Source organism: Ursus americanus, chromosome 4, assembly GCF_024610735.1.
Source record: "Ursus americanus isolate L20-20 chromosome 4, mUrsAme1.1.p, whole genome shotgun sequence".
In the NCBI taxonomy this organism is placed as follows: domain Eukaryota; kingdom Metazoa; phylum Chordata; class Mammalia; order Carnivora; family Ursidae; genus Ursus; species Ursus americanus.
The window spans coordinates 28,064,327-28,078,771 of NC_142130.1; the positions used below are offsets into that span (position 1 = coordinate 28,064,327).

Below are 14,445 nucleotides of genomic sequence, written 5' to 3' on the forward strand. Positions count from 1 at the left end.
AGGCCTTAACAAGAAAATCTCTGATAAGTCTAAAGTTGTGTGTTTTTTTCACACTCCCTTAGGCCAAACTGCAGATACTATGTTGTTTCCTTAATGTTCCAAAAGAAAGTGTGAGTGTGCAAAGGATGGGAGCAATAGGTTAGAAAAGTTAATGAGCAGAACCCTGGGAAACCAGGAGAGTATTGGAGGAAGAGAATAGGAAAAAGAGGTCTGTGTAAAAGGAAGTGAAGGAGCACGTGGGAAAGTGGGGAGGTGAGAACCCATCAGAATGTCTGAAAGATGCAATATCATGTGTTGCTGGAGGAAGAGTTAGAAAAAGAAAAAAATTAAGCTTATCTGGTGTCCAGTGAGTGCCTGTGTCCAGAACTACGCTAAATGTTATGGGAGATACAGGAAGAAGGTTTATTTATATTTGGGTCCTCAGCAGGCAGTATAAGCCCTGGATGGATGGATAGATGGACGGATGAGAGACAGAATATGAATGAGATGGTCGCTGCCTCAAGGATTCTACAGGCTTTATGGGACCAGGAGCATCTATACATGTAGCTCTCATCCCAGTCAAACCGTGGTTTCATCAAGATACAAAGTGTTTTCCTGAATATGGGACAAGAAGCTATTAACTGACAGAGGGTGATTGAAAGAGAGACGTCTGGAAATTAGGGGAGAACGGGGGCCGGAATGGCACCAGGGGGATCCTGGATCCCTTCGGTGGGTGCCCCCAGGTGCTCTGCAAAAGGGGAGGGGGGCGTCAGCTCTGGGGAGCCCACCGCCTGGGCTTCTACTGACCTGGTCTCCGCCTCACTGGCCTCTTGCGGCCGCTGCAGAAGCGCACTTTGCTGAATACCCCGAGGACGTGCCTTTCGCACAGGGAGCGCCCGTCTTTGCTGGGGCTGGAGCGGCGCTTGGAGGCCGACACCCGGTCGCTGTTGGACTCCCTCGCCTGTCGCTTCTGCCGGATCAAGGAGCTGGCTATCGCCGCAGCCATAGCTGCTCAGCGCGGGCCCCAGGCCCCGGGCTCCACTGCGCCCTCGGGATCGCGCTCCACCGGGGCGAGGGCAGGACCTCGGCGGCCTGGAGGGACAGGGCAGGCGCGGGGAGGCAGTGCTAATATTTGAGGAGGCTGCAGTACCGAAAACCCGACGCCCACAAGGTTAGTCAGAGTCTGGGCAGTGGCGACAAAATGTGTGAAAATCCAGATGTAAACTTCCCCAACCGCTGGCAGCGGGGGCGGGGCGGTCCCAGGCCTTCCAGTTAACTAGACTCTTGCACCCCAAACTTGCACCCCAAGACGATCCGCGTCCGAGGGCCAGTGGGGAGTTTGGTCACACTGCGTTCAGAGTACCAAGTGGAAGGGTAAGAAGGATGTCCAAAACAACAAGCCGTGGCCCCGTTGGAGAGGCGCAAGCGTTGCAAGGTGTCCAAAGTATATCTACACATACATACATATAAAACCCGTTTACAAAGCAGAGTCTGGACCGAGGCGGGTAGCGTGCCCCCGGTAGAAAATACTAAAAAGTGAATAAAACGTTCCTTTAGAAAACAAGCCACCAACCGCCAGAGAGGAGGAGAGGAAGGCAGCAATTTAACTCCCTGCGGCCCGCAGTTCTGAAGATTAGGAGGTCCGTCCCGGCTGGGTGAGGTCTACGGAATGCATCCCGCCCGCTGCGGTTCTCCAGGGGCCGGCCGCCGGAGTTCTGGAATTCCGAGAGGCGCGAAGTGGGAGCCGTGAGCCGGAGTCGGGTAGGGGCGCGGGGCGGGGGCAGCTGTTTCCAGCTGCGGTGCGCGCGACTCCCAGCCAGCAGCGCTGCGAAGAGAGCGGGAGGAGAGGGAGGGGGAGGGAAGGAGGGACGGGGAAGGAGGGAGGGACGGAGGGAGGAAGATCCTCGAGGGCCAAGCACCCCTCGGGGAGAAACCCGCGAGAGGCGAGAGCCGGGATGCGCGGGGTCCCAAGAGCGGCGCTCTTGCTCTTTCTGCTCGCTTTCTGGCACAAGACGGGCACAGTTGGTGATTATTTAGGGAATCCTAAATCTGGAATGACTCAGTAGTTTAAATAAGCCCCCTCAAAAGGCAGCGATGCCGAAGGTGTCCTCTCCAGCTCGGCGCCCACACGCCTTAACTGGAGCTCCCCGCCATGGTCCGCCCGGGGCCGCCGCACCGAGCCGGTCTCCGCACAGGCTCAGAGGGAGCGAGGGAAGAGGGAAGGAGGGGGCGCCCTGGCGGGCTCGGGATCAGGTCATCGCCGCGGTGCCCGGGCCCCCCAGGCTCGCGCGGCCCGGCAGTCCGCAGCTCGCAGGCAGCAGATCAGATGGGGATTACCCGCCGGACGCGAGGCCGATCACTCGCTCCCGCGCAGCCCATCCCGGCCGAGGAAGGAAGTGACCGGCGCGCTGCGAACCCCCGCGCGTCGGCTCGGGCGGGGCGGGGGCTGGCTGCGGGCGACGTCGGCTCGAGGCGGCTGCGGCTCCGGGCCGGAGCTGCCCACCATGGTCTGGCGCCGGGAGCGCAGGTGGGGCCCCTAGGCCGTCCGGGGCGACCGCGGGAGGCTGTCGAGCGCGCCCCCGGAGCCGGACGCAGACTCTGGGTTCGGGGCCAGGGAGCAGGTGCGGGCTGCCGCCAACTCGCCCAACTTGCTGCGCGGGTGGCCGCTCAGAGCCGCGGGGTAGCGGGGCGCCCCCAGCCGCCGCGCCGCCGCCTCCCCAGGCCCCGGAGGGGGCGCTCAGGGCGGAGTCCCATTCATGGGCAGAGGCTCTGGGCGCGCCGAGCCTCACTGGCTCCCGGACGCCGCCGCCGCCGCCCAGCCGGATCGCTCCGCTGGAGCGCTAGCTCCGCAGGAAACTCTAGGCGGGGACGACAGCCACGGAGACGGAGGGTGGGACGAACAGCCGGCGGCCGCCGGAGTGCCTCTGGCACTGCTCGCCCACCCGCCCGAGGGCTTGAGAGCGCCCAGGTGGGGCCCGGCCGGGGGTCGGTCTCCAGGATCGCAGGGAAGCGCGGCGCGCTCGGGTCCTCCTCCCCTCCCAGGCGACCTCTGCTCCCAGACTCTCTTCTCCTCCCTCCCTCCCGTCACCCCTCTCCCCCTTCCCTGTCTTCTGTCTCTCCCCTTTCTCCTCTCTACGCAATCCTACGTGATTGAGGTTTGGATGAGAAATTCTCAGAGGCAGAGTGAAGGAACTGCAGCTCAGGTCTGTTCTGTCCCATCCCTCCCCCAAGAGAAAACAGAACCACCGGCCGGTTAAAGGACCCTGAGCGCACGAAGAAGGGGTTAGGACAGGAAGAGCTGAGGGAAAGCAGTCCACCCGCTCTCCCACAAGCTGAAGCACACAGAATTCTCTATTTAGGAAGGCAGGCAGTGGACACTAGAGAAAGTAACGATGGCCTTGTGGGCCCTCATGTTGAGCCCCACCTTTAGCTCATTTTGTTACAGCATGAAGTGCTTCCACATCCTTGAAACCCAGTTTTCTTGGTTCTATCCAGAAAGCTGCAAAGCAGGTTCTATCCTTAAAATGAGGGATCAAGTGAGCACCCTGCACAGAGAGGAGAATGCAGGAGGGGTGAGATGGTGACTGTGGGCAAGGACAGTCAACAACCAGCTCTGGGGTGCAGTCAGGTCTCCAGGATGGTGGTGATGACAGAGAGATGTTACAGAAAACTCAGCAGAGAAGATACTGTCACCCAAGTTGAAATGCAGCATGAAAGATTTTGGAAACATAAAGGAGTACTCACCTGCCATTCGTGCTAAGGTCTGGATGTGGCTATTAGTTAATAGTTAATAATCATAATCTCTCTTCAACTTGTCTTCAGATATCCCTAATCCTGCCCCTTCAGTCTCTCCACTAAGCATCGGGGGTAGTGCCAGGAGATTAAATGGATGATTTCCAACAGAAACAAGTATACGTTCCAAACATCCTAATAGAGGGCAAGGGACACGCAGGCCCTGGAAGCCACTGCAAATGGATAGGGAACCCTGAGGAGAGGTCCCAGGAACTCTCTAGATGTGGGCACAAACCTAGCAGAAATTCACTTAGGCGATGAGAAGGACTGAGGCCTCTGAGGCTGTTTAGACTGAGCACTGTGTCAAACAACGCTACGGTGTCTGGAGGCCTGGATATTTCGTGATGCTGCCGGACATAACACAGGCAGACGGGGCTCTATGAGGCCGACAGCTAGGACGAGGATCGAATAAGCAAGGCACCCGGAGAGGGGGGATCCCAACTGTCCACACAGAACACAATCTCCTGGGGCAGTTCAACATGACTGAATAAGGACAGTGAACTTGGGATTCTAACCATACAGAACGAGAGAGGTGAAAAAGACACACACAAACACATGCACACACACCTCTTCTCCAAAAGTGAAGCTGAACACATTTGCAAACATGCATCCCAATAGGGCAAGGGGAGTTGCTTAAAATCAATTGGTAACACGTCAATTAGGGAAATGTTCACATTTCATCAATAAAATCATTTTCCTTCCTTGGCTACCAGAAGACTTGTCTCATTCTTGAGGAAGGCAGACACAGATAGTACAAGTTGGCGTTGGGGGCTCCTGGCCTCCTGCAGTTCAACACCCAAAAAGAAAAAGGTCAGCTAAGGTGAGGAATATAGGGAGATGGGCGAGCGAGGGATGTGTAGTGAGGCCCTGAGGAAATCATTGCTAAACTTGGAGTTTCTTATCCTCAGAATGGGAATAATCATTCCCATCTACCTCACAGAACTGAATATGTATGTGCAAGCATTTTGAAAACTGGAAAATGCCAAATGAGTGAAAGAGATGATGACTGTTTGTTTTTGTTTTTTTTTAAGAAAATGCATGATACTCTTCTGAGATGCTTTTTTTAAAATGCAGATTCCTGATGGTTTCTCAGAACGTGAAGCAGAAGTCTCTGAGAAGAGGCCAGGAATTTGAGTTTTTAACAAGTTTTTCATGTGTCAAAGCTTGAGAGTTTCATTCACACACACACACACACACACCCCATGTAGGTAATACTAGAAGGAAGAAATCAACTCAGACTCTCCAAATCTATCATTTCCACAGAATTCCCAAAGCCTGGGAAGAGGATGTGTGTTCTCTAATCTTTGAGTGTGCTGTTTTTTTTTCTGTAGCTTTATGCAAAATGAAGATGTTTTGATGCAGGAGGTAACCAATGTTGCACAGGGCGGAAGATGGGGCAGGAGAGGAAAATGCAGGCAACACTTGTGTGAAGTTCTCCTCTCTGCCTTGACAGGCCAGCAGCAAGTCAGGCATTTAAGGAACAAAATCAAAACAACAAATGGGAGCTTTCTGAGAGTGACACTATTCCCATCTTTAGATCTCTATTAAAAGAACGTGGTGTTTCCGATTCGATGAGACAACAAAGACTACTCATCTTCTTGCACTCCTGCAGCTGTTGTCAGGGTGCTCCTTGAACTGCTTAGCCCCGTAAGTCATTCTCAGCCTCCCTTACTTTATGGACTCCATTTCCCCAGTGAGAGGAAGAGGTAAGCCTCAGGACCTTTGAGATGTTATCTAGGCTCCAGGCACGTAGCTGTTTAGCTCAGAAGCAATGCTTACATTAGTTTTTTGATGTCCAGAAATTCGTAACTTTCCTACCAAGCCACTAAATGTCAGGAATCTTCCTCCACAGTTACAAGGGCATTTCAGTATCCTTACACTTAAGCGTCAGGAATGAGATTAAATCAGCCTACTGATGATTGAGGGAAAACAATCTGGTTTTTTTTAAAGGGCAATATCTAAGGGAAAATGATACCTTGATTTTTATGCCATATTTCTTTGCACAACTTGTGAATTTACCTTTACAATTCCGAAGACATCATGGGTGGAAGCGGGTTTAACTACTTTGGAGAAAGTTGCCAGATACACATTGAAAGGTTAATTATGAAGTTGTATTTATATTTCTGACCTCCACTCAAGCAAATGAAACATGGACAGTCTTCATCATGTCCACATTTTAAAAGGAAAAAACACAGAATGTTAAATAGTCTTTCCCTTATTCCCATACCAAACCTTCTAACAGCCACATCAAACTCTCAGGACCTCCGTAGTCATTCACTTTATAATCTTAAATTGCACGCAGAGTACATCCAAGGCTCTGCTTCGGTTACCAAGGGGAACTCAATACACCCTCGACATTCTTCCTGCCCTCAATGAACTTACAGGACATGCCATCATGATCTTATTTGACTCTTAATCACCCACTGACTGTATGCTACTGGACAAGGTATTCAATCTGTCTGAACCACATTTGCAAAACAGGTCAGTGATCATGACACTAGCAGTATCTACTGAACTGGGCTGCAGCAAGGCTCAAAGAAGATGTGATAATAATGTAAAGTAGTAGAATGAGCATGCTGTTATTAAAATATCCATTTAAATCAAGTCCCTGCTATAAAACCCGGACATCCCAAAACAAGGAAACATACCTTGTGATTCATACGCATCATCATTCACTCCTGGACCTGATGTATTTAATGAAGGCTGGATCTACTTGAAATGAATGATTAACCTTGACATTGTAATGGCAAACAAAATTTTCATTAGTGGAATACTGTCAGTGTCCTTCCCTGTTAGGAACACAAAGAAATGTAGCTGTGCTCATACATCATTCTGCTCTGAGATCAGGCCCCCGACTCAAAGCTTGGTGAATATGAGCTCACTGCGCTCTGACACAGCAAGCTTGACAGGCAGAAGACCTTTTCTCCATGAATTTTATCCCATGCAGGAGTGGTACTTCCATGTGCTTTCGCTTTTCTCTGCCAGATTGTTGGTGAAAATTGGTTGGCAGAAGCAATATAAACAATTACTTTCTAATAATTTGTGAATTCCTTTACACAACAAATTTATGTGTGGTTCTTTATCCAATAGTTGAACAACTGAATTGTTACATGTTATATGTTGGTCTGGTTTTAGTCATTCCTCAAAATAGGAAAGACACTAGGTTTAATTCTTCTTTGTGACACAGATCAGGGGTAGTATCCTTATTGCCCAAGTAGAGAAATATCAATGTTTCGAAGAATGTCTGTTTTGATGAGATATATAAGATACAGTAAATGTGAGCCAGTGCTAAGCACCCTGCCGTTCTAAGTGCGCTGCGATTATGGACACACTGAATCCTTATAACAACCCTACGAGGTAGGTTCTGTCATTATCCTCATTTTATAAACGAAGAAACTGGGGCACAAAGAGGTTCAGTTGCTTAATCAAGGTCACCCAGTTAAGAATTGGTAGAGTTCAAATGTAACCCACGGAATTCATTTCCAGAGCTTCCCTTTTCTCCTCTGTGTTACACTGTATGTCAATAAAAACATGATACCATACGCAATTATAATCATGTAATAAAATTCATATAGTAAGAAAGCAAATATCACTTGCATATACATCATCTTTTACTGCTTAGAAATCGTCTTCCTGTGTATTATCTCAATGAGACTCCCAACAACCTTGAGAGGAAAGTTAAGGGAACAACAATAACCCAATTTTACAGACAAACTAAGACTCCAGTAAGTGATGACATCCCCCAAGGTCACACAACGGATGAGTAAAGATCGAGGAGCTTAATCCAGGCCTTCTGATCTCAGTGTCTCTCATGTCCTAACTAAGATCACAGAGAAAAAATGGGAATGTTAAGCTGTCTTTCATCCACTAACCTCTAGTACCCGCTAGCAGGGCTTCACATCTAGCAAATAACCTTGAAAAGACCACTCCACATTGGAAGGGAGGGGACCCAAGCGCCCCAAGTCTCCTCCTTCTGCAGCTTGTACCTCTCTCCGGGCCTAGGAGCTAAAGGGATGGTGTTCCCACCCGCAGTCATGAGAGGATACCCTTTGGTTCTGAGAGTGTGGCCTCTTCTTTTGTTCAGTAATTCAAGTTGAGCTTCATAAGAAAACTATAGGGAAACGAAATCAAAGTAGGAATTAGAAAAATTTATAAGAGGATAAATTTACATGTCTTATATTACTGTTCCTAAAAAGTAGATATTAGTTTGGCTTGAACCTCATGGTTGGCACTTGGTTATTTCCCTTCCCAGCTGGACTGAGGATGTTAGAAAGCCTGTCTCCACTGACTCACCATCGTTTTAGTCCCTTTCTAATTTCCACTGACTCACCATCATTTTAGTCCCTTTCTAATTTCCACTGTCACCGATCCACTGATACCTCTTCCTTCTAGAAGGGAGATGTAGCTGGAAGATCCCCATGAGAATATAAAACCCTTAAGGACAGACAGATTGTCTATTTTGTTTATTTTCCTATCTCCAGTGCCAAAAATAGCATTGGATATACAGCAGGTACTCAATAAATTCTTGAATAAATTAATCAATGAAATAACTAATCCACCCATTTATCCATCTTAAGTAAAAAATGAAACATTTCTTCTTATATCAAAAAACAAACAGCTAACTCAGGGGTAGCCTCCATATCTCCAAGTTGATCATTTTGCTTTATCAAAATTCTTTAAAGTTATCTGCCTAAATTCAATCCGTTAAAATCTGATAGCCTGAGAGGGAACACAGTACCTAGATTTCTGCCCTGAGCAACCCCCATCGCCCATATTTACATCTGTAGTCTTAGTTCTGATCTCTTTCTCTCAATCCTTCTCTTTTTCAATCTGTGTGTGCTCACTCTCACAGAAGAGAAGGAATACAACAATAAGGAAAAGACAGACCATAGACATTGGATAAAATAAGTAGTCAATTTTTAAACTCTCAGAATATGATCAAAATGACCTTAAAATGGGTTGACAGTCCTAACATCCATGCTGTCAGCCATCTTTACTGAGCTGCTTTCTCCATGGACCATTCCTAGCTGCTCTCACTTCTGATTTTAGAGCCCAAATTTTCAGGGACTGGATCTTGTTGAAATAGTCCTCTCTTACAGCACCCAGCACATGACTGACACTCAAACTGTACTATTAAAATTGTAACAAATTCATATTTTTGTCCACTATGTGCACTAAGCACTGGGTGCTATGAAAATATCAATTAGTGAAAGATCCCACTGGTCCTGTACTCATAGGGATTTGATATTGAGTATGGTTATATTGGAAATAACTGAAATAGACAAACTGGTTAGGGAAAACTATCAGGGGATCCAATGGGAGTTTGGACAAAGTGACCAGTAAGATCATTTCTAGTCCTAAATTTTTAGAATTCTCTAAAAATAAATTGTAAAGCAGAAAAAGTATGTAATTTAGAGTAAATAATTTGTCCTTGCATAAAGAGTAAATAATTTTTTCTGAGCCTAAGTTTATTTGCCTGTAAAATGACTACTATATAGGACCTAGATTAATTAAAATATATTGAAAAGAGCACTAATTTTTAAAACAAAGAAAGTATGAATGAGTGAATGAATAAATGAGTGAGTAAATGGATATGTCAAGAAGATGGATGGATGGATGGGTGGGTGGATGGATGAAATACAGCACCTTTCTTTTTTTTAAGATTTTATTTATTTGACAGAGAAAGAGCATGCGAGAGAGAGAGAGAGAGAGAGAGAGAGCATGCAAGGGAGAGCACAAGTTGGAGGAGGGGCAAAGGGAGAGAGAGAGAAGCAGGCTCCCCACTGAGCAGGGAGCCCTACGGGGGGCAGGGGGGACCCTCAATCCCAGGACTCTGACCTGAGCTGAAGGCAGACATTTAACCAACCCAGGCACCCTAAAATACACAACTTTCAACTAAAAATACCTAAATTCACATTTTAGGATAAGCAAAATTGCTCAAAACAAAAGTGAAAAATATTTAGCAACCTTCCTTTCAGAATACTGGGGAGGCAAACAGAGAAAATTCCAGAGTAGTAAATGAAAACATTTAATAAAATTCTCATTCGAAAAAAATATTTTTCACATAGAACTATATTCCCTTGTGCCTAATTTTGCCCACTAATCCATCATACACAACATGAAATCGAGGAGACATTGGTGATTGTGTCTTTATGAAATATAAGCCAAACAGATAGATAAATAGATAGATATGCATTTCCGTATTCAGCTACCTAGAAAGGAATAAGATTATTGTATAAAGGTGGTTTTTTTTAAACAGTATTTAAAACAAGGGATGCCTGGGTGGCTCAGTTGGTTAAGCATCTGATTCTTGATGTCGGCTCAGGTCATGATCTCAGGGTCATAAGATCATGCCCTGCACTGGGCTCTGCACTGTGTATGGAGCCTGCTTAAGATTCTCTCTCTCCCTCTCCCTCTCCCTCTCATAAAACAAACAAACAAACGAAAACAGTATTTAAAACAGGAAGAAGTAATAATATTTTTGTAGTGTTTTGGATAGGATACTAGTATTTAAACTTGTAGTGTTAGCTAGAAGAGAGCTCCTGAAGTCATCAGCCTATTCCAGATAATGTATAAATATGGTAATCAACTAGAGACCATAAGAAAAGAGACTTCTTTAAAAGTAAGCTAGTAAATTGTCTCTCTCTGGCTGGTTGAAGATGCTAAGAACACAGCAAGGGAGAAGAGATTCCATTCTTTCTCCTCATTTTTTTTTAAGATTTTATTCATTTATTTGACAGAGAGAGACAGTCAGTGAGAGAAAGCAGGGGGAGTGGGAGAGGAAGAAGCAGGCTCCCAGTGGAGCAGGGAACCAGATGTGGGGCTCGATCCTAGGGTCCTGGGATCACACCCTGGGCCAAAGGCAGATGCTTAACGACTGAGCCACCCAGGCGCCCCCTTCCTCCTCATTTTGACAGTTCTTCTCATCTCTAAAAGCGGACAAGACAAGGAAATAGCCATAGCTGGCCTTGATAAGGTAAGTAACTAGAAGCATTTATTATTTGCCGAGGACAAAAGTCAGAGAAAGGATGTTGATTTCATACTAAAATAACTGGACTTCATTATTGAAAAAGATTCTAAGTATGATCAATTTATACAATTAGAATTTGGGAGAGAGAATCATGACTTACATCTTCTGTTCTTATAAGGATCTAGTAGTTTGACTGCAGCAGAGACTCTGTAAATGTGTACTGATATAATTTCAACTTGAAAGTAATAAATGTTCAGGATGAGTAAGAATAGTCTCAAATTTTACCTTAAGAAAACCTTAGGCATACTTTATAAATAGTGGTGTCACCTCGAGTCTCTGATAGCATCATTTAAGTAGTAGGTATAATAAAAAAAGAAACAAATGTCTGATAACTATAGTAGAAAACACCCCGTCTTAATCTGGGAATGTGTTCCCCTTATCCCCATTGTACATCTAGCACAGACACTGAACTATTTTCTGATAACGCTACCTTGATAAAATCCTAGGGTAAACCCACACTACTCTCCTGAGGGGAACGGTTATTCTCTAAAGTGAGTAGAAAGTCATAGTGTCAGGCATCAGAGGAAAGAAACCTGGACGTGAGAAGTTACATTTAAAGCTCCGAGAAGAAGGTATGCCTTTCTTTCTTGTCTCTGGATTTTGAGCAATCCATCCAGGCCTACGGTTGTTCTGTCAAGGGAAGAGATGCTCTGCCAAGGAGAATCAGTCCAGAAATTATACAGGGAAACAATCTCATAGGTACTCCTAAGACACTGGTCTGGAGCTGTGGACTCTGGAGAGTGAATCATATCAAGCTATCTAGTGGCTAGTTGCAAATTACTCTCCATGTTGTGGTTTCGTCTGTTACACACTGGCCTTCAATATAGTCTTATATTAAGCCCTATTTTCATTTCAGTCAAGCAATCATTGGGTGTTCCTTGCAGAGTCCTTATTAATTTCAGACAAATCTTATGCTAACATTTAGTTTGAACCATGCAAAAACGTCAACTGAAAACTGTGTTGAAAGTATAGGCTAAAAGTATCTGAAGGAAAGGAAGAATAGAATAGGAAAGAGAAGGGAAACTAAAACTATCAGGCAACTGCAATGCATCAGGCACGGTGCTAGGCTCTCTACAGGTTACATTACTTAATCCCCATGATAATCCTGTAAGGCCAACATTATTATCCACATGTACAATGAGAAAAGTGAAGGTCGGAAAGGTTAATCAATTGTCTGAAAGATGGTTCCAGTCAAGAATTCAAATCTAGTTTAGCAGACTCCAAATCCGAGGCTCCCTTCATGACTGTCTTTAGGTGATGAATCCACAATATGAATTAATAAGGGGACCATTTGTATTCTTGAAGTGTTAAAAAAGTTAAGATAACCATGAATTAAGGCCACTCAAAATCTAAGACTATTTGTTTCCTGATGCTCATGGCCTCATTTGAAGCACTAGTTTAATAACTAGAGCCAAGGAAAGAAAACCCGGAGAAAGTGATGTCTATCTTCAAGTGTCTAAAAAACTTCTTTTCAAAAAAAGAAAGGTATCCTGTGCACCCAGAGGCAAACTTAGATTCCAATAAGCAGCTGTATATAAGAAAGTGTAGACTAACAATGAAATACATGGCTTCACAAAATGGGGACGTGAGCTTCCCATCATCAGAGACATTCAAGTAAGAGCAATACCACAGGAGGAGGATTTCAAGAGCTGAGATGCATATTCTATAAAATGGTTACAGTCAGGGGGCGCCTGGGTGGCTCAGTTGGTTAGACGCCTGCCTTTGGCTCCGGTCATGATCCTAGAGTCCAGGGATCGAGCCCTGCATCAGACTTCCTGCTCAGTGGAGAGTCTGCTTCTCCCTCTGCCCCTCACCCTTCTCTCATGCTCTCTCTCAAATAAATAAATAAAACCTTTTAAAAAAAATGGTTACAGTCAGCATTGCTCGGGTGGAGAATGAATCAAAATCTCTATAGGCTGCATCCAAGGGAATACTTGGCAAACCTTTCTTTTAAGAAAGTAAAAAGATAAGGATGAATGAATGATGAAACTGATTGGTAGTGAAAAAAATGACTGTAGAATGGAGCAAGATGTAAGATTCATGGAGACGGTCAGGGAAAGCATATCAAGATAACCCTGTGAAGAAAGCATGGGGCTAACAGTTATTTTAGATGGTATATTAATATGGCACAGCTGATTAAGGGGGTTGCCTCTTAACAGTTTAGTGGTTAAAAGATCATGTTCCTGTGAGGTATAGTGTTCTAGAGTAAGGAAAAGAAAACATGCATCTATTAAAATGTAAGTGAGGAAAACTCCCCAGGAAAGGCCAATGTCAAAAGCCCCTAGGGGTTAGTCAAAACTATAGTGGATTCTGTGGAAGATAGTTACTGGCCCTTCTGGATTCCTGTGTAGGAAAGATCCCATTTGAGGTAAGAGACTTTAAAGTAACCAAAAGCCAACAGCTTAAAGGTGAACAGAGAACCAAGGGGAAATGATTAGGAGGGCAAAGGAGAATACTAGGAACTCTATGAAGGTACTCTTCACAGAAGGTCTTTTGTAATCAAACTGTTAGGGTCATAATGGAGAATGCGAAAAGCAAATAGTTATTGGCCCCCAGTTGCAATTGTCTGCTACAAGACCTACCGTTTCTACTATCAGTGATCATAGAGAAATCTGGAGATTCAATTCATGGTAGAAAGAAGGACATATTTAAATCTATGTACACATTCACAGCTTTTAATATAGTATCTTTGATTTCATTTTTTAGAAAGAAAAAGGAGAATCACAACTCCGGAAAACCCAAAACCAATTTGAGAAAACTTAGTATAAACTGAGAAAAATACTTACAAAATGATTTCTCAAGTCAATGTTCCAAAACACAAGAAGGAAGATGGAGAGATAGTAGATGGTGGATCGACAGTTGTCATATTTGTGAAGTCAAGGATTTGGAAAGGCAACCATCTTGTTGCCCAATTAGCAATTTTTAACTTACTGTTCACACAGTATTATCTTCAAAACTGGAGAGTAAGCACGTGTCCCACTGGGTGACATTTTTGAGAAGAGAATTGCGTGACCATAGAAAGGTCATTTAACCTCTCTGTCTCAGTTTACTCCTCTATAAAATGAGAAATTTTAAAAAGAATAACAGATATCTTTACGTTTTGAGCCTCCCAATGGAAGGTTACTTTTGGAAGGGTCCCAGAACCAGGAGTGACATTCAATCTTAAGGATTCTAAACAACAAGAGAAGTAGCATATAATCTAAAGTGCCCACATATTTTCAACATGACCACTTACTTGAAAAAGAAAGAACACTAGTAACCGTAGCAAAGACTGTCATGAGGATAAATGACCCCAATCCCAATGATACTCTCTGAAGCAGCTAAAGTCTCCCAGTTTTGGTTCAGACTTGTCCCTCTATCTCTGAGTGGGTGGAGGTGGAGGAGGAATGAGAAATGATGAAGTGCTCTGCTGCTTGTAAGGATGGCACAAAACAAAATAAAGCTATTCCCATCATAGCTGGACTTCAGAGGTTGGTTTTCTGTTGTTTTCCTTCCTATGTGTTGTATCTATATAGATCAGGAAATTTTAGATGACTCGTAATAAGCAGCTTTGTAATAATTCAGATCAAAGCAAGAGATAATTCTACAGTGAGGAGAGCCAATAAAAGTAATATGTGCTAATGGACTTACCCCGAGCCTGACTT

At 45.0% G+C, this 14,445-nt stretch overlaps 1 protein-coding gene across 2 annotated transcripts in view; it reads right to left on the bottom strand.

The window, feature by feature from the left end:
• Positions 1-14,445, bottom strand: part of FGF12 (fibroblast growth factor 12) — a 537,364-nt gene that overhangs the window by 250,359 nt on the left and 272,560 nt on the right. Inside the window, exon 1 of one of the 2 annotated variants that reach the window (XM_045811242.2) lies at positions 787-3,029. The exons of the other annotated variant lie outside the window; for it this stretch is intronic. Coding sequence (XP_045667198.1) covers positions 787-985 — 199 coding nt within the window. The 5' untranslated portion in view covers positions 986-3,029. Of the gene's footprint in view, positions 1-786; positions 3,030-14,445 lie in introns of those variants that run through there. 2 annotated transcript variants of the gene reach the window in all.